Source organism: Drepanopeziza brunnea (genome assembly GCF_022702325.1).
Source record: "Drepanopeziza brunnea f. sp. 'multigermtubi' strain 214-2 chromosome Unknown ctg9, whole genome shotgun sequence".
NCBI lineage: Eukaryota > Fungi > Ascomycota > Leotiomycetes > Helotiales > Drepanopezizaceae > Drepanopeziza > Drepanopeziza brunnea.
Window position 1 is genome coordinate 822,840 of NW_027094072.1, and position 24,751 is coordinate 847,590.

General features: G+C 51.1%; 7 protein-coding genes across 7 annotated transcripts; 3 read left to right on the forward strand and 4 right to left on the reverse strand.

Annotated features, from left to right (window-relative positions):
* Positions 1-728: 728 nt before the first annotated feature.
* L3040_005649 (uncharacterized protein) lies at positions 729-2,170 on the reverse strand (the record flags this gene model as incomplete). The annotated part of the gene is made up of 5 exons (XM_007295763.1): positions 729-1,339; positions 1,387-1,701; positions 1,755-1,821; positions 1,874-2,006; positions 2,058-2,170. 5 exons carry the CDS (start codon positions 2,168-2,170, stop codon positions 729-731), a joined length of 1,239 nt encoding a protein of 412 aa, XP_007295825.1.
* A 1,316-nt stretch (positions 2,171-3,486) lies between these two features.
* L3040_005650 (uncharacterized protein) lies at positions 3,487-4,183 on the reverse strand (the record flags this gene model as incomplete). Its single annotated transcript, XM_007295762.2, has 2 exons — positions 3,487-3,695; positions 3,760-4,183. The coding sequence occupies 2 exons, from the start codon at positions 4,181-4,183 to the stop codon at positions 3,487-3,489; spliced, it is 633 nt and encodes a 210-aa protein (XP_007295824.2).
* Positions 4,184-6,578: 2,395 nt separating this feature from the next.
* L3040_005651 (uncharacterized protein) lies at positions 6,579-7,923 on the reverse strand (the record flags this gene model as incomplete). Its single annotated transcript, XM_007295761.1, has 2 exons — positions 6,579-7,777; positions 7,836-7,923. 2 exons carry the CDS (start codon positions 7,921-7,923, stop codon positions 6,579-6,581), a joined length of 1,287 nt encoding a protein of 428 aa, XP_007295823.1.
* Positions 7,924-9,723: 1,800 nt separating this feature from the next.
* Positions 9,724-13,583, reverse strand: L3040_005652 (uncharacterized protein; the record flags this gene model as incomplete). Its single annotated transcript, XM_007295760.1, has 4 exons — positions 9,724-12,063; positions 12,161-12,417; positions 12,500-12,571; positions 12,644-13,583. The coding sequence occupies 4 exons, from the start codon at positions 13,581-13,583 to the stop codon at positions 9,724-9,726; spliced, it is 3,609 nt and encodes a 1,202-aa protein (XP_007295822.1).
* A 1,693-nt stretch (positions 13,584-15,276) lies between these two features.
* On the forward strand, positions 15,277-17,661 carry L3040_005653 (uncharacterized protein; the record flags this gene model as incomplete). Its single annotated transcript, XM_007295759.1, has 5 exons — positions 15,277-15,316; positions 15,394-15,616; positions 15,673-16,058; positions 16,112-16,964; positions 17,016-17,661. 5 exons carry the CDS (start codon positions 15,277-15,279, stop codon positions 17,659-17,661), a joined length of 2,148 nt encoding a protein of 715 aa, XP_007295821.1.
* Positions 17,662-18,312: 651 nt separating this feature from the next.
* Positions 18,313-19,018, forward strand: L3040_005654 (uncharacterized protein; the record flags this gene model as incomplete). Its single annotated transcript, XM_066154595.1, has 2 exons — positions 18,313-18,552; positions 18,740-19,018. The coding sequence occupies 2 exons, from the start codon at positions 18,313-18,315 to the stop codon at positions 19,016-19,018; spliced, it is 519 nt and encodes a 172-aa protein (XP_066011447.1).
* A 987-nt stretch (positions 19,019-20,005) lies between these two features.
* Positions 20,006-23,271, forward strand: L3040_005655 (chitin synthase I; the record flags this gene model as incomplete). Its single annotated transcript, XM_007295757.1, has 4 exons — positions 20,006-20,024; positions 20,350-20,582; positions 20,641-22,520; positions 22,572-23,271. 4 exons carry the CDS (start codon positions 20,006-20,008, stop codon positions 23,269-23,271), a joined length of 2,832 nt encoding a protein of 943 aa, XP_007295819.1.
* Between the last annotated feature and the right edge of the window lie 1,480 nt (positions 23,272-24,751).

The window sequence follows — 24,751 nt, forward strand, 5'->3', positions numbered from 1 at the left end:
ATGCCTGCTAATGGGGTAGAGAGAGTTAATGAGCGTGCTAGGCTGAGATGCCTGGCTGGAAGGCTATTGATAGGTACTGTACTTAATGGATGATTGATCAGTACAGATATATATGCATAGGAGTGTGACAGAAGACCGACGAGGAGTCGTTCGTTCGCTGGACGGGAAAGAGAGACGCGAAAAGCCGTCCGTCCTCTGGTGGGGGAGATGTTATACGTACATATTTTGAGACTCTATTTGCTCCCACGCGGGGGGTCTAGCGTACCTCGCTGCTGCGTTGGCCCAGACATCTGTTTCGTTTGCGCTCGATGTATCGAGGTCAGAAGAAGGTGTGTTATGGAGCAGAGCTTGGCTTCAGACGAACACACGACAAACTTCAAATTCAAAGGCTCAATTTCCATCTCCAATACTCCCCTTTACACCCGTATGGTTTCCGAAGGCAATTTTCCTATGAAATTTAGCGAGGTGGACCCCCTACCCCTTTCCTGGACGACTTATCGTTAAGCGACATGACGACGAAAAAGGAAAAGACCATGTAATATATCACAATGGAAAAAGAAAAGAGTTCAAAATTGAGGAAGGGAGCTAGCTGAGAGATCTTCAAATTCATTCATGATATCTTTGCTTTTTTCATACTCACTTTGCTTGCCTTCCTTACCTGTCATCTCATCTTATCGAAAACCGCAACCTCGATCCAAACCAACTGGTGGATTAAATCCATTGAGGATCTACGCTCGCATAGCATCCAAACCACCATGAAGATCCTGCTCAAGACCCGTGGCGTTCTGGCCATATTCCTGAGGTCTCGGATCCTCGCTGCTCCATCCACCGTTAGCTTGGGGGATCGGCACCGCAGGACCCTGGGTATTGCCTAATTGCCCAGGCTGGATACGGACGTGTTGTCTGAATCGGGCAACCTCTTCCAGGATCATCTTGCGCATCTCGCCAACATCTTCCACGACTTCGAAGTCAAAGTTGAAGGTTGTTGGGCAGCCGGGCTCGTCCGAGGCGTCGTGCCAGATGTGGAGGTATGGGTGCTCGAGAGCTTCCTCAACGGAGATACGGGAAGATGGGTCGAAAGCCAGCATGTGATCCAGGAGAGTCAATGCGTCGGGGTTGGCGTTTGGAAACAGACTTGGAAATGGGCGCTTGGCCATGTGGGGGAGGTTGCGGACGTATTCTTGAGCTCGGGGAGATCCAATGCGACTGAGTGTTTCTTCGTTGGGTGTACCAAGGATGTGGAGAATTTGGTTGAGTTGATCGACGTAATCTCTGCCCTTGAAGAATGGTCGTCCTCCGAGGAGCTCTGCAAGAATGCATCCAACGGACCAGACATCGACTGTCCTTGTCAGCTAAATGTTCAATCGTAATGGTGGAATTACTTACTAGCTTTTGTGTAACTCTGGAAACTCAACATGATTTCTGGGGCACGGTACCATCTCGTCGCAACATATTCAGTCATGTATCCAGCATTCTCCTCGGGGTCGACTGAAAATCCTCTGGCCAAACCAAAATCGCAAATTTTCAACTCGCAGTCGGCGTTGACCAGCAAGTTACCGGGCTTCAGATCACGATGGAGAACATTTGCGGAGTGAATGTATTTCAGACCGCAGAGAATTTGGTAGATGAAGGATTGGAAATGGGCGTCGGTGAGGGGTTGGCCGGATCGGATAATGGCTGCGAGATCACACTCCATGAGTTCTGCCACAAGTTAGCATAATTCCTCAAGTTACGCGTGCCGGATCGTAAATTACCCTCATACAGATAGGTCTCGTTGAAGTTATCTGGTCGAGGAATGTCCATATCATAGAGACATGTAATCTGCTATTGTCAGCCCCAATCCCACTCCACCACCACCGGTATTTTGACGCACATTGCGATGGCCTCTGAAATGTTGTAGGAGCTTAATTTCTCGCAGCGCACGCTTGGCCAGGATCTTCTTGGAGAATACATTGGTAACCTTCTTGATAGCTACGCCCTCCTGAGTCTGCGTATTTGTTGCGGCACTATATCAGCGTTGTCAGCGGGGCACGTCAAGCGGCAGCGTCGAGCCATACCAGACGATTCCATAGGCACCCTGACCCAACTCCTTCGTCACCGTGTATCTCTCGTCAACAATGAAGTCCTGGTTGAAGACCTTGAAGACCTTTCGACCCTGGAGGTTGGTCATGGTGTTGGAATGTGTGTATGGGTTTGTCTGGGTTGTCTGGGTTTCGAGATTTTGGTTTCGAGTCCAAGAACAAAGGAGGAGCCCGGCTCTTTTCTGCAATTACCCGCGGGTGATGGTTCACTCGTCGCCGCGCGCAGTGCCACAGCAGTCGGCTGCGCTGTGGGTAAACGCAAGGTTGGGCAATTCCCGAGGAGACGGATGGAGGGCTGACGAGGCGGGTTTCTATAGCAGAACGAGTGGATGTACGTAGGAGGTAGTCGAGCGTTTTAGAATAGCCGGCGGAGGAAACGGGGGAGAAGTAGATGTGAGAAATGAGTAGGTAGGTCGGGCCAATATCTCAGCTCTTGCGGCTGCGGTCGAGGAAGAGGAAGAGGAAGAGGAATGGATAGCAATATCTATCGGGATGGTGGGGTACAAGCTGGAAAGCTGGTAAGTAAGCAGAGCAAAGCTGGGCTTGCTGGGCTTGCTGGGCTTACTTATCGTGTCGTAGCCGCTATGTAAGAGCCAAGCGAAATCAAAGGCTTCACTTTATCCCCCGGCCAATACGCCCGTAGACGAGCGTTGCATCTCCAAGTCAAAAGTACAACTTATATTTCTATTTGGATTTTGTTTGCATTCGCGGCATTGTCTTCTTTTACATAGTGCTTTTAGTCGCTTGTTGGATGCGACATCCCCGTTGGACGCTCTAATTCGTGGCAAATATATTGGCGGATAGAAGGATTGGTGTTCAAATGGCCCATCTACACAGTTCTGGAAATTGTGTTCTATTGTATGTATGTATGGGAAATAGTTTCAGTTGCAATGACTGGTCATTTTATCGATTTCTTGTAATTTCCTTTATGCAACGCGGTTTCTGACTGCAGTCTCAGAGCGAGTCCTTCCCCAATATCAATAGCATTATCGATATCCAGAGCCCAGCTTTCCCGAAGAAAGATGCATAATTCACGCAAATGACAAGCCTGGTGATGCTCAAATTGCTCTGTCTCATGTTCATCGTGTGCATTTATTCCCCCATTTCAGTCCATCCATGAACTCCGTAATAACCTGCGGTCAAGTCTTGGAGATGGAACTGCACTCCACGCTTACGCAACTCGCTTCCTTGTTTCTCTTCGCAGGTCTTCATATTCTCGGGCTTTGAGTTCGGGCAGGTTGGATTTGGATTTGGATTTGGATTTGGGCTTGTCTTGAGTTCGGAAGGAGACTTTCGACGGTCCGCGCCGACCACCAGACTCCAAGTTCGGCGATCTTCTGCCATTGGCCCACTTCACATCTGACCAACAACGCCCGTCCTAAGGTCTATGAAGCCGTATGTCGAATCAATGGCTCGGCTGTGGCTGTTGAACACGAATAATCAGCAATCGGCCAACGAAGACTGAGGATAGGATATATTCACTGGTTTCTTGGGAGCTTTTGAACAGGAACATCATGGGCTTCGCCGGTACATACTCGTTCTGCCACAGAGATGATGTACCGCGAGCTCGATTGAATCGTCTCAACGGCTCAAGTGGTGTCGAGCCAGCTCTCCCTGAAACCAGTCAGTACACTGTACTTGCCTGACCTACCACTGTTGAGGTGTAGAGTCAACTTACAGTCTCCCTCGCTCTTCCACTTGATCTGCAGAGCCAATTCCTTTTCTCCCATGACCTGATACTCATTACCATTCAAATTTAGCCCAGAGAGTATCAACAACTCCTTCACAACAGCCTCATCCCAGCTCCGGGCCGATTTCCAACCCTCGCTCTGCAAGTTCTCAGAGCCGTCGTACACCTGCTCCAAATACATCTCCAACCACTCCTTCATGCCTCGCTCCGGATTTTTGTCCTCCGATCTCTCTGTCTCGGCGATGCGGCCTATGACAGAAGGTAGTGTCTTCAGGAGTAGACCGGCGATAATCGGGTAGGGAATAGGTGGTTGGCATCGCAATCTGAACAAGCATGTCACGAGTTCGATATCTTTCTTCCAAGCGTTGGCGCTGGCACTGCCAGACTGGCTGGCTTTGTGTTCCTTGGACATGATGATGATGGTGATAATATTCCGTGTTGACTGAGTCACCGTGCTGATATCTGTCCAGGAAGTGTGTTTGTTGGGAAGAGATCGAGCCTTGAGTTCTAGGCTGATAAATCAAATACGCGTTGGTGTAATTTGGTGAATTATCGCGTATTGGTTCGCGTCAAGTGCGTTGTGACTGCTGGTCAGATATTCACCTTTGGTACTTTCCGAAAAAGAATCAGGTCTCGCTAGCGCAGCAAGGCTGGTCCCGACGAGAGAATGATCCTCATTCAATATCCTTGGCTAGACGGCGATTCAAAAGATGGGTATTTCCATCGTTCAATTCGTGAGGGGAGTGCGCACAGTGCTTAGGACGGATAACTTTCCAAAGACCGATCTTACAGGAAGTATTACTTCACTATTTCACTTCACAAAATCCTAGACAGCCTTCTCACGCGACCAATTGTCGAGAGCCCAAGCCGTGGATTGTATCACACTTCATCAACAAACAGTAGCCACGGATTTTACAAAAGTCTGGGATTTGCAATGGTCTTGGGCTTTTGCCAGCATGTCAAGACAAGGAAGCAAAGGGAGAGAAGGAGGGGTTTTTGATCTACATCTATCTCTATCTACACTGATGAGTCGAATTCGTCCCTGCGAACCCATTTCGGTGTCAAGCGCTCATCTGCACCTATCACCAGCTCAGCAAAATCGAGAGTGATGTCTCCCGCACAGAGAATTGCTTGTCGTACTGCTCTCACGTAAGTATCTCCGTCCCTTCCAAGGTAGAACAGGACATGACTTTCCATAGTCCGAAACATTGTGGTACTCATTTCCAGCACCTGCATAGGGCGACATACTATGCGTTTCGCACTTCACGATTGCATCTCTCACAACAGCCTGGCCACCATGAGTATCACTCGGTGTGGACCATCTATCTGATAGACCGGGACACACACCCATCAAACAATGTAGCTGATGCGTGCTAGACAGAGAATAGCCCTCCCTCCCCAGGATCATTCTCGATAGCTTTCTCCGTGGCAATAAGTATCAAGTCATACATGAGATAAACCTCCGCGGATACGGAACGCGTATGGATCCAGCACACCAACTACTACACTCTCAGCATCCATCCACCAACCAATTAGCTCACCACACTCTGAGAAGAAGAATCAGGAACCGAAACGTGTGACGAACGAACTAGACATCATCTCAGCCCACGATTTACTCATTCCCCCTCCTCCTGCTCCTTCTTCCCCCTTGTATATCCCTCCTCATACCTCATCAGGAAACTCAAACGCCATTCAGAACCAACATACACAAACGCCGAAAACTCCCAATCCCATCGCTCTCCAGTAAAAAGAAAGAAAGCCCGCGGTGAGTGACAACAACCAACCCACTGTAGAGAGGTAGTCCTGGCTTGTCCACTGACAAGGACCTACTTGGGCCAGACTAGCTAGTGCCACTAGTATTAAGAAGCCACCTCTTCTCTTGTACATAGAACAATAACGAACTATCCCCCCACCACTTTTTGCGCTCTTCTTACGACGAATCTTATTATGGTTCTGCCCCCCTTTCTTGGGCGCTCGTACAAAGTCATCTTTGTGCGTCTTTTCACACCACCCACCCACACCTCCTCTGGGAAGCCTTTATGCGAGTAATGCAATGCAATCTGGGTTCACTTCTCTTTTCCTGTTTCTCTGCTTTCTTGCCTTCCTTCCTTTTCTTTCTCTCCCCTCTCAGTACTAGTACTCCAGCTCTGCCAAACAAGCCCAAACCCGGCGTCGACAAAACACGCCACTGCTCCAACACAGTTTAAGCGAGCCAGAACTAAACAAAACAGAACCGGAGCTATCGTCTTGTAGAAGAAAGGAAAAGGAAAAGTCATCACGAGCAGCTGAGGACCAAAAGACAAAAGACCAAAAAAAAAGGGAGGGGGGAGGAGAGGGGGAAGGAGAGGGAAGGGGAGGAGAAGCTCGTCCCGAAGCAAAGGAGAGGGCCGGATGCATGTACCTATCTATGTATATACTCGCGTCAGCAGTCGAAATCTCTCACCACTCGGTGTAGAATAGAGTGGAGTGTTCGCAATACAATGCAGTATAACATAGTCTAATATCATTTATACAAGAAATGGAAAAAGGAGAGGGAAACATGTGGGTAGGGAGACATTGCTTTTGGCTTTTGGCTCTGGCTTTCGGCTTTTGGGTTGTCAGAGGCTCTGTTCGGGACTTCCTCCATTTACTTAACCCGCGGCAGGCTGAAGCGGTCTTGAAAAACGGGTCATACGTGCTGAGTGATGCTAGAAGGTAAAGTTGCATGCGGCTTTGTTGAAAGAGAGGCCAGGCAGACGACTCGAGGAAAAGAAAAAAGCAACACGGGCTGATGGATGAATGGATGAATGAGGCCTGGAGTAAAAGTATCATTTACACTTCGGGGCATTGTTAACTGCCTCCTCCTCTGCGAGCATGCCTTCAATCTCCCGCTCCCCCAGCCATGTTCGTACACTATCAATCACTTTTTCCAGCTCATCGCCCCCCTCCATGACATTATCCAGATTGTGAACACTCAGCCCGCTCCGATGATCCGTGACCCGCTGCTGGCCCCAGTTGTACGTGCGGACTTTATCCCCCCTCCCCATCTTCGCAACCCCAATCACCCCCCTCCTCAACTTGACCACCTCCTCTTCTCTCGCTTCCCTCCTCGCCTGAGCCAGCTTCGACCTCAGCAACTGCCACGCCTTTTCGCGATTCTTGTGCTGCGACCGCGAATCCTGCATACTGACCACCGTATTCGTCGGCAAGTGCGTCAACCGGATCGCCGAATCCGTCGTGTTAACATGCTGGCCGCCCGCGCCTCTCGCCCTCATGACATCGGTTCTGACATCCGAACTATTAACATAATAGTCGCTCGCCGGATCATTGAGATCCGCCTCCCAGATCCCCCCCCCCTCGCTTGCATTGGTGGGCAGACTAGGCAGCACCAGAACCCCCACAGCGCTGGTGTGGGTCCGCCCTTGCTTTTCCGTAGCTGGTACCCGCTGCACGCGGTGTACACCGGCCTCCGAGCGCAGTTTTCCGTAGGCGCCAGCACTTTCAACCTCGAGGATTGCCTCCGCGAGGGGCGACTCCCCGCTGGCGTCCGACTCGCCGTCTGCGGTCTCGTATTTGAGGAGGGAGGCGCGCATGTTCTTGCGGGCGCAGAAGGAGCGGTACATGCGGAGCAGATCTCCCGCGAACAGTGCCGCCTCGCCTCCGCCTACGCCGGGCCGGATCTCAATCAGACAGGGCATGTCCTCGAAGGGATGTTTGGGCGTCAGAGAAGTTGCCAGGTTCTTGGACAGCGTTTCCAGTTCCGTGGCTGTGGCGGCCAGGTCTTCGGCAGCCAGCTCACGGAGCTCCGGCTCGGTGGTAGGGTCTACCAGGAGGGACTTGAGCTCTTCCTGGTTCTGTTGTGTGGTTTCCCACTCTTTCAACGCTTCGGCCACGCTTCTCAATTCCCCGATCCGTTTCGCTATTTTGGCATCGAAGGTCTCGGTAGTCTGCTCACTCAATCGATCGTGTTCATGGGCAAGATTGCGCGCTCTTGCGAGCAGAGCGGGCGAGAACGAGACATTGCTTGCTGTGTCGAAATAAGCTGGTGGCCGCAGGATTGGGAACAGTGAGTGGACTTGGCTTACCTGTGCTGGAGAAGCGCAATAGCCGCCTTCTACTGGGCTTCAAGTAGGTGTTTATACATCGTCGACAGATCGAAGGCGCTCCGAACATACTCGAATGATTGCGCTGCGAACTCCCTTGAATAATGTAGAGTCGATTCGTGAAATGTTTAAAGCGGTGAATTTTCTGCCCATGCGGCCGCTTCGGCTAGGGGTGACAACGCCCCCTTAATAGCCGAGATCAGAGTTTACAATCAATCAACACTGACTTCTCCATGCAGCCGCATGACCGCGCATAGATACTACTCAACATGTGCTAGCGTTTCAAATATCAACCCTCGACGCCCGCAATTCCTGATTAGCGCCGAGGGATGCCCGGAGGTCCGGAGGACGGGAACGGGAACGGGCCGGACGGGGCTTTCCGGGGAGAGGGCAAGTGGGTAGATGCCACGCGATGCGGAAGAGGAGGGCGGTGATGTGTTTTCGGAGGGCATTGTGATCCGAGTGGGGGAGGGGCTTGGGGCAGCATTTCCTAGTTAGCTAGTTAAATATAAATAAAAATAATACACTCACACTCAAACACCCTACCTACATGTCCATCTCCATCCTCTATTCTCAATCTACAAAGCATATATTAAATACCGTTCGTTGCCTTATTACATCGTACCATGGCAGGCCAGCAGCAGACGGGATACTTGGCTAACTGACTGACTAACGAACCAATTAAGTAAATGAAAATATATATAATTAAAAGTGAGATTTTCAATTTGCAAGCAATCGAATAAATGAGTAAGCACTCTTAACTAAAAAGCTCAACTGAACGCCGGACTTACCTACCTACTCACTTACCCACCCACTGATCAATTAATCAATCAATCAATCAAACATACAGGACGAAAAACAAAAAAGATGATTTTTTTTCTAAAAAAAAACACAAAGTGCAAGACAGATATAAAATTCGACACAAAGAAAAAGTAATAGATAAGGTCCTTAGGCTCGAGCTAGCCATCTTTCACTCAGCCGGCCAAGCCCATCAAGTCCATCAAGTCCAATTCTCCCTTCTCCCCTCTCCTTCTCCCCTCTCCTTTCCAGGTCTGTAAAACAATACCATACCATACCATACCATACCACACCACACCACACAAAACAAAACAAAATATACACAAATACAAATAAACAATCACCAAATCTCACACACGGTAACAACTCACCCAACTCACTCACTCACCCAATCCAATTCCAGCCCAAGCCTAAGCATGCATGTATCTCCATACACACGTAAGTACGTAATAAGAATGTAAGAAGTTCAATCCGATTCAATTGAGTCCAATTCCATCCCATCCCATCCCATCCATTTAATATCAGACTCCCACCCTTCCCCCCCTCCCTTCCACCCTCCCTCATTCGTAACCCCCAAACGCTACCAACGCACGAGAAGCAATTTTTTTTTAAAAAAATAAAGTAAACAAATTAAATGGAATAAATAAATAAGCAATTATATTAGTTTAGTCTAACCTCCCTCGCGCCCAAGGCTCCGTCCAATCCAACTGAGTATGTCGCTGAACCATCTTCTTTTCTTTTAAATACAGGGTGAAAGAAAGCTAGTAGAAGGAAGAAAGGGGCGGAGAGAGAGATAGAGAGAGAGAACCAAAAAAAAAAAAAAAGTTGTAAACTGCCTTAGTGCATGACTACCTAATCAAAGTCGAGTCGAGGTCCTGGGTATCTCGCTCCCTTCCCCACACCTCACATCTTACCATGTCCTCCCACCTGAACGCCGCGCCAATAAATGCAATCGATTATGGACAAAAGGCACCAAGATATCGTGTGATTCGTGTGCTCCCGCAAAGCACCCGACTAAGCCCTCAAGCGGTGTCGGAGGCCTGTAAGTAGATAGGATAGGACATGACACAGCTCAGTCGTGGAGATAGGTGCACTTTGCGCCCTTCACACACTTCCCTTCCCGAAAGTACCTACACGGCATCTTCTTCCCCTTGTACTCGCCGTTCTCGTCAAACAGACGGTCCCGATTGGCCGGGTCGAAACCACGTCTCGACGCATTCTTGTTGTCGTTGCCCCAAGATGGATCCCAGCGACGCTGCTCTCCGTAGCCACCCTGCTCTTCTCCTTGACCAACGTCGTCTGCTCGGTTCTGATTCTGGAACGGTGGGATAGACGGAGCGTTTCCGTTAGGCAGTGGTACATTGCCTCCGCCTTGGTATGCAGCCAGGTAGTTTTGGACTTGCAGTGCGATGTCTGGGCTTGGTTGGCTGGCGGAAACTGGTGGTATGGGCATACTGAGTAGCGTTGGGGGTATCGGGGCCTGGAAGATGGTATTGGCCATCGGAGCAAGATGCGGTGGGTACTGGGCAGGTTGCTGCTGCGACTTGACGAAAACGTCTTCCTTTGCTCTTTTCGCAGCCATGTCCTTGTTGTAGCCTCGCTTCCATTCCTCTACTTGAGTAGGGTTTGACATCCATCGAGGTGGCTCAGTAGCAGGGAATGGAAGGCCTTTCAATTGTGCAACAATAGCGGTGAGATTCGCCCAATACTCAGGGTATGCTGGAGCTTCGACCTGGGGTACTTGTTGTGGTGCTTGTGAAACAGGCTTCTGAGTTGCTCCACTAAGCTGCTGAAGAACAGAATAAATGTTGTTGCTGGAAGGGTGAATAGCAGGGACGGCTTGGTGAGACTGATTGTGGACCTTCCATTGCTCTGCTGATTGGCGGCCGAGAGCCATCTGGTAAGCCTGATCTGGACCATACTGGTTAATTTCGTTGAGGCGCTGGACAAGCCAAGGCTCCTTGGACAATTGAATCTCGCATCCAGGCTCGTAATCCATCGCTCCGTCCGTTCCATTGTCCGTCTGGGGGGGCTCCTTGGCGGTGGGTGGGATATCGCTGGGATCGGTGTAGACGACCATCAACTCGACTTCTTCTCTTCGCTGTTGGGTCTTTTGCTCGCGAGTTGCGATTGGAACATTACCGCCACGAGTGACATAGGTCGGTCCAAAGCGCGTTGTATTTTCGAGCGGGCTGAAGTTGATGGCGATGGACTCAGGGTACGGGAGATCAGCTTCGCTAGGTTGGTACTCTTCGTCTTCGTCGATACTCTCTGAAACACGTTGCTTGTGCATCATCCCTTCCAAGCGATCATCATGTGCATCTCGGAGCATTTCATCTTGCCTGCCTTCGTCCTCAGCCACCTCATGTTTGAAGAGGCGGATCTGCTCAAGTTCGGGGCCGTCCTTGAATTTGACACGCAAATGCCGTCTACTCTCCTTTCTCTCACGCTTGGCTTTTTCTTCGGGGGTCTCGGGTGCTCGAGGAGGTGCGGCTGGGGCTTTGGGTGGCTCGGGAGGCTTTGCAATGCTTGCCAGAATCGCACCCAGCTTGGATTCCGTCGGAGGAGAGATATCGCGCTTCTTTGGGATCGGCTTTGTGATGGGCTTCGATTGAATGCCAAGGAGGTTGACGCCAGTTCGCTTAATGGGGGTTGGTCTTGCTGCGGTAGGATTTGAGGTTGTCGCTGTGTCTAGAGCAAACTTCTTGTTCGCCTTGCCATTGGAACCATCACCTTCGTGTGGCCTCTTTGTCGAAGCGGTTGTCTCAGCGGATCGGGGTTTGATCTGCACAACTTTCTCACGCGGCTTCTTCTGGCTCTCAGGCTGTTCAGCTTCTTTCTTAGCCTTGGCTGCCTTTTCCTTGGCATCGACAGTATTAGCGAGAATTGTGGCGATATCCTTCTTGATTGCTTCGTCACCCTGTTTCTCCCAGCGTTTTTGAATACTGTCAAATTTTAATTTCTTCAACAGCTCATCTGTCATGGTCTGAAATCTTGCAAGCAGACTAAAGATGGCCTTCGGAAGCCTCGACTGGTAATCTCGGGCTTTAATGCACTCGATCAGGGTTGTGGTCAGACCGTTCACGAGCTTATGATAGCCCCCCAGATTCTCTACAATCGGACCGTACCCATGAACATTGGCGGCATCAATTGCTTGATACAACGAGTCCAGTAGAACTACACGCTCCTGCTTCAATCTCTGTACCTCCGCTGGTTGCGCGGCCGCCGCCTCAGACTTGGTCGAGTTTGTCTTGATTTGTGCCCGCAAGGCACTTATCAGATTACCATACTCTGTAAGAGCTGCTTGAACGACATCACGGCTCGGACTAGAATTAGGGTCTCTCCAGATTATACCAATAGCATCCCATCTCGAGGCTTCGGGCGCGGTAGTCGGTCGAATTTCACCTCGAACCTGCACTGATTAGTTATGCACGCCATGGGAGTTGGGAGTGAAAGGTGCAAGACTACGCGAATCGAGGATAACATAGAGAGGATAGGAACAAACGTACAGTTGAGACGTCCTGGAGAGCCATTTCCTCGTCCTCCTCGTACTCGGATTCCTCTTCGGAACTGCTCTCCTCTTCGGAGGAACTTGTCTCTGTCGGTGTCGAAGGAGATTTGGCGCCGAGGCTACTATCGTCTCGAAGCTTGTTGATTGTAGGAGGTTTTGGGCCGCCGCTAGTCCCCTTGTAGCTGCTGACTGGTGCATTGCGTACCTTAGGGGGTCTCCCTCTTCGCTTGCCCGTTCCGACCGGTGTCAACACTGCTAGCCCAAGGCCGTTAGCGCCGCGATCCAGCTAGCCGAATTTTCACCGATTGACTAAAACAAACAAAGGTGAACAACTTACCCGTCAGATTCAGACCGGGCACCAGATCCTTTCCACTTTTTGATTTCCGTGGGTGGTACTTGGGAAGAGTCGCTATGTCCGGTCACATGAGTCAGCATTCATTCATTACACCACACCAGTGGATGACAAACAAATGTCACCTACTTTTCAAGCCAGTTGGCACGACGATTGCAACATCATCCCACGTGAGGAAAGGAGCATATTCGAATCGGTTCTTAACTTTGGTCGACTCATCATGGAGCGCCGGATGGGTAATTCTCAACGGGTTAGGCGGAGGCGCCGACCTTGCTTGTTGAGCGCGGAGGGCAGCCAGCTGCATACTTTGCGTAGTCTCATCCGCGACGACTCTCTTAATGTTCTGCTTGGGGAGGGCCTGGCTGTCATTAGGCAAGCTTGGGTAACGCAGATTGTTAGCTTGGATCGGCTGGTAGTTGCCATTCTGCACCGCACTATAGTATGAAGGAGCAGGAGACTGCGTTCTCGGCTGGAGGAAGTGGTTGCCCAGGCCATTTGGCTGGCGCTGGAGATTCGCCGCCGACACGGTGTGGCTGATTGTTTGCGTTTGTGAGGACGCGGGCATGGAATACTGAAGGGATTGGGGGGAGATGGTAGCGGAGTCCATGTTACTATGGGCATGGGGGTCAAATGTGAACGAGCCCTCATGTCCTTGGTAGGAGGTGCCATTTGGTAAGGACGGATCGACGGAGAATGAGCTCGGGCCAAAGACATCAGACGGTCTTGCGTGCTGATACTGTGACTGTGACTGTGACTGTGACTGCGACGGGGATTGGGACTGGGACTGGGAATGAGAACCGTAGGGTGAATTGGTATAGGCGGCCTGCGTATACTGGGAGACTTGTTGAGGGAGGGAGAACTGGTCGAAGGACTGGTGGTGGTGATGAAGTTGATGGTGACTGCTGGCTGGGTATCGAGCGTATGCGTCGGCGGAGACTTGGGGTTGGTGTTGTTGCTGCTGGTAGGAGAATTGCTGGTCGGTAGGAGCGGCGGGCCAACCCGTGTTGGACATCAGATCATCGTACATTAAGTCATCGGGCAAAAACACATGGGCATCATGGCCTTCCATGGTGCCTGTGTGTATGTGTAGAGTTGTCGTCTTCCTCGTCGATGTATTGATGGTCACGTGAGACGGTCGAGGTCAGCTCCAGTCGAGTCGAGTCGAGTCGAGTTGACAGTTGACCTTGAGAACGGGTGTGGAGAACGGGGGGGGATTCTGGTTGGTGGCTTGGTAGGTGGGAAAAGAGTGGGGCTGGGTGGTGAAGTGAGTGAATTGATTGGTTGGCTAAACGAAGAAGACTGAATCAGCATGATGGTTCCCTTAATGCAACTCAATTGAATACCGTTTCGGCGGCCTCGACGGAGATCTGGCGAAAGAAAACAAATAACCAAAGGGACCCAATGAAAAGAAATGTGGCAAATAAAAGTACGGCGCGTTACGGCGGGTCGATTGTTTGTTTGTTTGTTTGTTCGTTCGTTCGTCCGAATGTCCGTTGCTCTCCTACAGAATAAGCAGCCCGGAGTCTGCAGCCTGGAAGAGCCGAGGATTTGTCGGCCAGCCCAGCAACACCGAAACACACCACACGCCGCCCGCCAGACCAAAAATATTAGCCGCCTCAACCCTACCGCAGACAGGCGATCTGGTCACGATCTCCTGTTCCTCTTTCCCGGTGGCAAAGGCGGGCTGGCTGGGCAGTCAAGGCCTTATCGCGTGTCCGCGTGTCCGGATTATTTTTTGTCTGTCTGCTTGCCTGTCTGCTTGTGTGTCTGCATAGAGCCGGCCCATCCTCATCCCCGTCCCCGTCCTCGTCCTTTGACTCCAAAGGGCTGCGGAGGCAGAAGCGCGAGCTCGTGTCTTGGCATTTGGAAGGGGGTTTGGAGCAGCACGCAGACTGCAGTGTATGGAGGGTAGAGCCTTATGCCTCGAGAGAATTTGATGTATGTGATGTATGTGACGTGTATGATGCATGTAATAAATTTGATGTATGTGATGGGGGATAGGGATGGAGTGGAGTGAGATGCAGCAATGTGTAGAATTGTCATGGTGTCACCATACCCTTTGCTGTTGCTTTGCCTTCGCGTTCCTCTCCTCTGCCACGTTGTCTTCTCTGCTCTGCCTTTCTCTCTCTCTCTCTCTCCCCCTCTCTCTCTTCTCTAATGGCAAGGCCCTCCACGCAGCGGGCGAACGCGACCCTTATTTATTCGTCACTTGGTTGTGCAGGTCAATAGTACGATCATTAGTCTCTGTTAAGGGTCGAGGCCATGATGGCCGGGCAAGAGTACTGGTGGGGTGTGAAGAGAATTGAGATGATATGTGGGTTGGGTTGGGTTGGGTTTATGAAGGGGAGATGTGGTGGGAATGGATTGAAAGGAAGGAAAGAGAGAATAGGTAGAAATGCAAAGGGGTCATGTTGGCGCCACTGAAAGACATCCTCCGGCTTAGGGCCTGCGCTAAGCCAGATTCCGTATGGTGGCCGTGGGCCCTGCTCTCATGCGGATGCCGGCCGACCTACCGTACCGTAGCAGCAACAGCTTACCTACATTGTATCGGTACGGGCGAAGTATACCGGTACTGTAGAGATCCAAGGCTGAGGTGTCATTCAACCACCCACTGCGAATAAACCACTGATCTGTCCCGGATCAAATACCACATAATCTTTATATCCCCTCCCCACCCCGCGCCTTTCCAACGCTGCAGCCGATTTACATGATCCAGCCCCCCAAGATCTGGCTGATTTCCAGCCAGCAGAACATTTGCAACCATGGCCTCAAGTCACAACTCGCTCCGGGACCGCCAGATCAGTGCGCGAACCCCCTTCTCCTCCCCCTCCCCTTCCCCAAGACGGGATACTGAACTGTAACTAATGACCTTGCAACAGGATCGATTGAGCGCATGCTGAATTTAAACCACGATTCCGAAGAATCCAACGGCGACCACGAGCATTCCGCGAGCAACGGCGCAACAGCCGTTTCTGTGCCCATCCTCAACTCAGATGGAGATCCCATATGGAAAGTGCTTGTCTTTGACGACCTGGGTCGAGATGTCATCAGCAGTGTCCTGCGAGTGAGCGATTTGCGAACATGGGGAGTGACAATGCACATGTACGTTCGCTACCCTCTTACATGCTGGCTTGCGAGCAGAGGGCTGATGGAGTTAGGCACATTGCATCCTCGCGGCACCCGATCCCAGATGTACCAGTTCTATATCTCGTTGAGCCTACGGCGTCGAATCTGGCTTCGATCACCTCCGACCTCTCGCGCGGACTCTACTCTCCCGCCTACATCAATTTCCTCTCCTCCATACCACGACCCCTCCTTGAAGACTTTGCGAGGCAAACGGCCGAAGCGGGGACTTCTGAGAGTATCGCGCAATTTTATGACCAATATCTGAACTTCATTGTGGGAGAGCCGGATCTGTTCAGTCTAGGAATGAGAAAAGATAATACATATTGGGCCCTGAATAGTGCGCGGACGAAGGACGAGGAGCTCGATCATGTCGTAGACAGGATTGTCACTGGTCTGTTCAGTGTAATGGCTACAATGGGTATGTTTGGGAAGCTCTAAAGGACAGTACCACTTTGACTCTGACCTTCCTAGGTGTTATGCCCATTATACGTTGTCCGAAAAATGCGGCAGCAGAAATGATTGCAGCAAAGCTCGACCGGAAACTACGAGACCACATTCTGAACTCAAAAGACAATCTGTTCTCATCGTCACAGAGCAATCGTCCATCCACATCCAGTGGGGCGTCTTCCTCGCGTCCTGTTCTCATTATCCTCGACCGAAACGTAGACTTGATACCTATGCTCTCTCACTCCTGGACATACCAATCACTAGTGCACGATGTGCTGAAAATGAAGCTCAACAGGATCACAGTTGAGACGCCGGTAGACGAGAACAACCCGGCTAAGGGCTCGACGAAGAAAGCATACGACTTGACATCAACGGACTTCTTCTGGAGCAAGAATGCCAGCTTGCCCTTCCCAGCGGTGGCGGAAGACATCGACGCAGAATTGAGCAGGTATAAGGACGATGCGAATGAGGTTACGAAAAAGACAGGAGCTTCCTCATTAGACGACCTACAAAACGACACCAGCGCATCTGCACAACACTTAAAAGCTGCCATCACCCTATTACCCGAGTTGAGAGAGCGGAAGGCTGTCCTTGACATGCATATGAATATTCTTGCCGGATTGCTGACGGGAATCAAGAATCGGCAATTGGACAACTACTTCCAGATGGAGGAGGCCATTACGAAGCTCAGCAAGCAACAGATGCAGGAAGAGTTGGCGGGCCAAGACAAGGGCTCCGAGCCAACCGACAAGTTGAGGCTATTCATCATCTGGTTCCTAAGCACCGAGCAAGATGTATCCAGAGCCGAGATGGAGAAGTTCGAGGAGTTGTTGAAGGCAGCAGGCGCTGAGACGTCTTCTCTCGCCTACGTCAAGCAGTAAGTCCTCATAATCCCAAGTGATGGAGAAAAATCTAACATGTCCCCCAGGGTCCGCGCCACCACTCGCATGACAATGATGACCTCCGCTCCATCCCAATCCAATCAACAGCCCTCCAACGCTGGCAGCCTCTTCGGCACTTTCCAGAGCCGCCTCGGTGGCCTCTCGACCATCACTTCCAAAATCCAAGAGTCCGGCATCGGCGGTAACATCGGCGCCAACTTCGAAACCCTCATCTCAGGTGTCAAGAACCTGATGCCTGTCAACAAAGACCTTACCGTAACCAAGATCACCGAGTCCATCATGGACCCCGCGGGCGCCAGCAGCAGCGCCATTGCCAAAACGGAGAACTACCTGTATTTTGACCCCAGGAGTGCGAACGCGAGAGGTACATTGCCCCCGCCAAGTGCAGCAAGGAAAGGGGAGCAGATGCCGGGTGGTCTGGGGCCCGGCATGACAGCTACGTTCGGGCAGAGGAGACAGGGTTTTAGCGAGGCCATCGTGTTTACCGTTGGCGGGGGCAGTATGGAAGAGTATGGCAATCTGCAGGAGTGGGCTAAGCGGACCGGGGCTGGGGGGAGCGGCGCGAGCCAGGGTGCGGGCAAGAGGAGAGTGGTATATGGGAGCACGGAGCTAGTCAACGCCGAGGAATTCCTGAAGATGGAGTTGGAGAAGCTGGGGGCTGAGGCTGCGTAGGGTGGGTTGATCATCTAGCTTCTTGGGGGCATGCAGAGCGATATCACGGCTAGGTACTGTAGACATGCTGTCACGAGCTTGAAAAAAAAAAATCGGAGAAACTCAGCGATCTTGTTGTCTGGTCAAGAAGAATGAAAATATGCTTCCATCGACGATCTTCTGCACGTAATACTCCGATAAGATTAGATCAAGGTGGGTTCACGGGTGGCTGGGCTGCCTGATCGTCGAAGTGTGGCGTGTATTGATAGCGGGGTGGGAAGGCTTGGTTGGCTGCGAGCGAGCGAACGGACAAACGTGTAATTGATTCCGGAGGAGGTTCAGGATATAACTCAAATGTAGAATAACCTACAGCAGAATCTGCGTTGTAAGGATTAAATTTAGAAAGTATGCTTCCAAAATGGAGAGGGTTGAAGAGAGAGAGAAGGGTCTTGGTAGGAGCGGTGAAGATGTTTGTGGTTCTGGTTCCTGTACCTTCCCGAAGCAAAAAGGTCCCTGTCCTGTTCCTGTTCCTGTTCCTGTTCCTGTTCCTGACGATCGCCAAACTACACTCAATAGCTTGAAACGAGCCCACGAAAACTCTATATCACACATCTACATTTTCTTCTATTCAGAGAGAGGGAGCGATCTCGAAAGGATCTTGCAGTTGCCGCCATGGCTTCCAACCCAGAGCCCGTCTCGGTGCTGTTCGTATGCCTCGGTAACATCTGCCGCTCCACGATGGCAGAGGGCATCTTCCGAGCCATAGTCTCCCAGCCACCGTACCGGTCCCTGATCTCCGTCGTCGATAGTTGTGGCACGGGCGCGTATCACGTCGGCAGCAGCCCGGACTCGAGGACGTTATCCACGCTGGCGGATAATGGGATCACGGACTATAGGCATGCTGCGCGGAAGGCAAGTCCTTTTTACTATTTCTCGATGTCCAGCAGTCTGCCGGTAGCCAAACTGGATGATAGTTATCTCCTACCTATCTTCACTACCGATCATTCATGTCTTTTGTACCTCTCTGTCTGTGTCTCTATCTCTGGTTGGGAAGGAAAAGGTGAACGGTAATGTTGACGACGTCCAAACCAACAAACAGATCGACGTCTCGGACTTCTCCACATTCGACTTCATCTTCGCCATGGACCGGGACAACCTGCGCGATCTCCAGCGCCTGCAGCAGCGGAGCGGCGGCAAGGCCAAGGCCAAGGTCATGCTCTTCGGGGAGTACGCGGGCCGGAAGGGAGCGAAGGAGAAGGTGGAGGAGGTGGACGATCCGTATTACGGGGGCAGGGACGGCTTTGAGGCTGCTTATGAGCAGTGCACGCGGTTCTCGACAAACTTTTTGAAGGATGTTTTTCCGGATGTTGAGGCTTGAGGGGGGAGTGTGCTATAGGGAAGGGAAGGGCAGGGGACGGGATCGCCAGGGCTCGGAGCTTGAGCTGAGGCAGGTTCTTGACCATGATACTCGGACTGGAGGAGTGTGGCTGCGGTGGTGGCCACAATGCGAAGGCGCAGCATGTACCGGTACGTACTGTACCGTACGATCGAGCTGATGAAAGCTTGAACTCTCCCTGGAAATCTACGTAACACACGGGAGTAGGGCATTGGTCTATTGGCCGGTCTGATATGCTTGTAGTGAGCGTGGGTAGGGGATGCGCTGCCCAGGGCTATTTCTAGCTGCCACATGTAGTACAGTACGTACCGGTATGGATGTCACGCCTGGATCCAAGATGCTTGCTCGTACTTAGCTGAACTAATTACTCTGTCCTTAGTCAGTACGGTACCGGGTATTACTGCATGACCGAGGTGCAAGTCGAGCAATTAATAGAAATCGGCCTGTCAGCTTTGGAACTGTGACATTTCTCCGACAAAAGATTCCCACGTCCATGTGCACCTCAAACTCATTTAGAGGGTACTTTGCCTATTTTATCTCAGCATCGCACGCACCAAAGACATGGGGCCCTCCTGATCTACAGGTACCGGTACTGGTAGTACCATACTCACCATACTCACACTCACAGAGGACGGAGTTTTCTGTAATCTCCTTAGTCCACGTGACTTAGCGGGAGCTTGTTCGACCCCTCAATCACACCTCAGTGGAGACCTGAAACCCGGCGCTCTCTTGGCAATCCACCGTCTCGTCTCGTCTCGAAATTATTCGCAACCTCTTGAAACGCCCGTTCTCTCTCTTCCCTCCTCGGCATCAAGGATCAGAGTCTATTCTTTCAACGCTCGCATACGCCTAGAGACTTAGAGAGAGCGACTACTGGCTTCCTTGCGCTGGCTTCATCGTGTCGACGTAACTAATCCTCGCAGCATTCCTCGACTCGACCACCCCGAAACTGGGGACGATCGAGGTACCATGTCCTACAACCGCTTGGGTGAGTCCCTTTCTTATTCAATCAATTCCGCGCAGTCGAAGTCACTATAGTCAAATCCCGCCTCACAAGCGTTTCCTTTCGAGCGACGGCGACGGGTGTGAATCCAGTAACACGCTGTTGTTCTATTCACATACTCACCATAACCATTGCGCATCATCCTTGCTTGCACTGTTGCATAGTCTCTCCTTGCCATCTTCTCCTTTGGAAACGCTCGACACGGCCTCTTTCCTGCACAGTCCGTATAGACAGATCCTGGCCGTCAACTGCCAATCTGGCGACCCAAAAGCAGAGGACAAACTACTAACCTGACTTCTCAACCTCACAGATCACTCTGGCCAAGGCCGACAAGAAGACTACTTCAGTATGAACAACCGCTCAAATAATCCAGGTCGGACGCCATCGCCTGGTCATCCGGCCCAACATGGCTATCAACTAGAAGATGCGTCGCCTTATGGCAGACCTGGTGCATCGCCTGCTGGCCCGTACCAACACAATCTCGAAATCCCAATGGGACCTGGACGTCAAACGCCTAGCGATCAGCTGCTGGCTCAACCTACAGTGCGTCCTCTTCAAAGAGGGGTCCTATACAAGGCGCGCGCTAAATTGACCTTCATAGTACTCCGTTGCCAACATCGACAACTCGTATGGCCATAACGAAGAATACGAGCAAAGATACCCCCTCAATCCAAACCACAACTACAGAGACGACTACTCCCTGAACCCCCAACAACATCACGACGCATATTACCAAACCCCATACCAGCCTTCCCCGCATGATGGGCATCCTCTCACAAACTACCCCTCGCATCCTACAAGCGAACCTTTCTATGAGGACGATGATCGTAGCCCGATCCTGCAAGCGCATGATACATCATACGGCCCAGATCCTCACTCCGGTCCAGGCTTCAAACCGGAGTACGATGGCGCACATATCCCACCAACTCCAACACCCCAGCCAACTACACTCAGGAGATATAAGACAGTGAAGGAAGTGCAACTGTTCAATGGAAACCTTGTACTAGATTGCCCTATCCCACCGAGGCTTCTGAATCAGGTTCCTCATGCGCAGCCTCCGGAGCGAGATGAGTTCACCCACATGAGATATACTGCGGCAACTTGCGATCCCGAGGAGTTCTTCGCAGAGCGGTTTACGCTGAGGCAAAAGTTGTTCGCGAAGCCCAGACATACGGAGTTGTTTATCGTGGTTACCATGTATAACGAAGACGATGTACTGTTTGCGCGGACGATGAGCGGGGTTTTCAAGAACATTGAGTACATGTGCTCGCGCAAGGACAGCAAGACCTGGGGAAGGGACGCCTGGAAGAAGATTGTGGTCTGTGTTGTTAGCGATGGACGTGCCAAGATCAACCCTAGAACGAGAGCCGTGTTGGCTGGTATGGGAGTCTATCAGGACGGGATTGCCAAGCAAAAAGTCAATAAGAAGGATGTGACGGCGCATATCTACGAGTACACCACGCAAGTCAGCATTTCTGTCAAGAAGGATGTTGTCGAACTCCGCCCCAAACAGCAGCCTGTACAGATGCTTTTCTGTCTGAAAGAGAAGAACCAGAAAAAGATTAACTCGCATAGATGGTTCTTCCAAGCATTTGGTCGGGTTCTGGATCCAAATATTTGCGTTCTTCTCGATGCTGGTACCAAGCCTGGCAAGGACTCTATTTACCAGCTCTGGAAAGCCTTTGATTTGGAGCCTATGTGCGGAGGTGCCTGTGGAGAGATCAAGGCTATGCTGGGCCCGGGCGGAAAGAACTTGATGAACCCTTTGGTCGCATGCCAAAATTTCGAGTACAAGATGAGCAACATTCTGGACAAGCCGCTTGAATCTGCATTTGGATTCATCTCGGTTCTTCCTGGTGCCTTCTCAGCATACCGTTATGTGGCTTTACAAAACGACAAAGCAGGTGACGGACCCTTGGAGAAGTACTTTGCCGGAGAGAAGATGCACGGTGCTAATGCGGGTATTTTTACCGCAAACATGTACCTTGCCGAGGATCGTATTCTGTGCTTCGAGCTTGTGTCGAAGCGAAACTGCCACTGGATTCTGCAGTACGTGAAATCAGCAACAGGAGAGACCGATGTTCCAGATACGATGGCCGAATTTATCCTCCAGAGACGGAGATGGCTGAACGGAAGTTTTTTCGCTGCAGTGTACTCCCTGGTTCACTTCTACCAATTATTCAGAAGCGACCACAGCTTCATGCGGAAAATGATGTTCCTGCTCGAGTTCACATACACGACCATCAGCATGCTATTCGCGTGGTTCCAGATTGGCAATTTTTACTTGGTCTTCCACATCTTGACAAAATCTCTTGACGACGCTACTCTTCTCGGCAATATTGGAAATATCCTCAGTGTCGTCTTTGAATGGCTGTATATCTTCACACTTCTCACCTGTTTTGTTCTCGCTTTGGGTAATCGGCCTCAAGGATCTAATAAGGCGTACATGTCTATGGTCATCTTCTGGGTCTTCATCATGGCGTAAGCAAATCCACCACACGGGCCCATGTTCGTCGACTGACATTTTCACAGTTACTTAATGTTTGCCTCGGTCTTCATTACCGTGAAATCCATCCAAGCAGAACTGGCGGATAACGTCTTCACCGTAGCCGACATCTTCAAGAACCAAATCTTCTATACCTTGATCGTCTCCCTCGCCTCAACTTACCTACTCTGGTTCATCGTCTCTTTCCTATTCTTCGACCCATGGCACATGTTCACCTGCTTCGTCCAATACCTCCTGCTGACGCCAACCTATATCAACATCCTCAACGTCTACGCCTTCTGCAACACGCACGATATTACCTGGGGTACAAAGGGTGACGACAAAGCCGAAAAGCTGCCATCTGCAACCTTGAAGCCCGGCGGTAAGGTCGATGTCAACATTCCCACCGATGACGGCGACCTCAATGACCAGTACGACCGGGAGCTGTCTGCCTTCAGAATCAAGGCCCCCGAGGAGAAGCGCGAGATGTCAGCCAGCGAGGTCCAAGAGGACTACTACAAGGGTTTCCGCTCGCAGGTCGTCATGTTCTGGCTGATGTGCAACTTCTCGCTCGTGGCTGTCGTGCTCAGCACTGCTGGTCTCGATCGTATTGACACATCTACGAGCTCGGATAAGAGAAGCGCCATCTACCTCGCTGTAGTGCTGTGGTCGGTGGCTGGGCTCTCGGCATTCAAGTTTATTGGTGCAATGTGGTTCTTGGTCGTGCGGATGTTTAGAGGAGTTTAAGAAAATCGAACGAGTCGGGGGGGGGGGGGGGTTTCCCTTTTTTTTAAAGAATGAGAGACATGGTATCTAAACCCGGTGTTCTGGAGTGGTGGGCGGAACGGACGGACAGGGGTTAATGCTTGGACACTTTGCTCCATTATGTATCTTGTGTTTTGATCGCGTGAGGGCGACCAGGTAGCTGGCAAGGTCAAGGTCAGAGCAGGGCAAGGCAAGGCCCATCTTCAAGATTTCGTTTTGCTTTTGTGTATGTATGTATTCATGTGTCTACGGGGGCATACTTAGATAGGTATGTACCTAGATAGGTATCTAAAAACTCTCTTGACCTTGATTTTTCATCTTTCCCTCTACATTTCGTGTTCTTCTCTCACCTCGATTTTTTCCACGACATGCTGAGGATGGGAGGGAATGCGATTAGGAGCTGGACGTGGACTTGGGTCCGGCTCTGGATCTTCCTGAGGGAGATGTTTCTTTTTGGTTTTTGTCTCTCCCTCCCTCGGTCGGCTCTGTAAGTATGTCGTCCTGTCTGTCCTGTCCTGTGCTGTCCTGTGCTGTCCCGTTCAGTCAGTCGGTCAGTCAGTCAGTCGGGGCAAGTGTACAACACACAACGACCTCCCTTCTCTTCCCTTCCCTCTTTGCAAGCCGAGTGATGCAAGTGGTTGGTCGTGATCGGAGCGAGAGAGTCGATAGGGGAAGGTTGGTGGGTTGAGTGTGGTGTTGCGAGATGTTGGTTGCTTTGCTTTGCTTTGACTTGTCTTGTTTTGTCTTGCCTGGCCTTGGATGGGGGGTATGGATGGGGGCATAGATGGGGGCATGGATGGGGGCATGGATGGAGCTTGGTGATTGATATGAGATGTGTAGGATGGATGGATGGATTTGTTTGTTTGTTTGTTTGTTTACTGGTTAAGTGATTAAGTGACGCTGATTTACGGAGGGGGAGGAGGAGGAGGAGGAAGAGGAGGAAGAGGAGGAGGACAGGACGTCTCTGATTTACCGACTGACTGACCGACCTCTCTCCTTAACTATATCAGTCTGGCCTAGCAGCTGGTCTGGCTGAGCTGAATTAGTTAAGCTGAGCTGGGCTGATTTAGCTGGTCTGAGCTAGGGGCAAAGCTTGAACTTGAACTTGAACTTGAACTCGATATATTTGAAGTTGAATCCGTCGGTTTTAAAGGGGAAGGGCAGGGGGTCGCTAATTTTGATGGGTCGCAGTATCGAAGTATGGTGGGATGAGATGAGGATGGATGGGTGCGTGAGCGAGTGAGTGAGTAAGTAGGGTGGATGGCATGGTATGGTATCAGTACAAGAACGGAATCAGTTGTATGAAGTGGATGATGGGGTGGATTTATGAGTGAACGGGTGGAGCTAAGCGAATCGACTCGACTCGGCTCGAGTCGATCCACCCCCAGTATTAGGTGTGAGCCTGGCTCGTCAGTTCCAGCACCTCAAGTCATCAGGGGTTGAGGCTCTTTCATTGGGATTT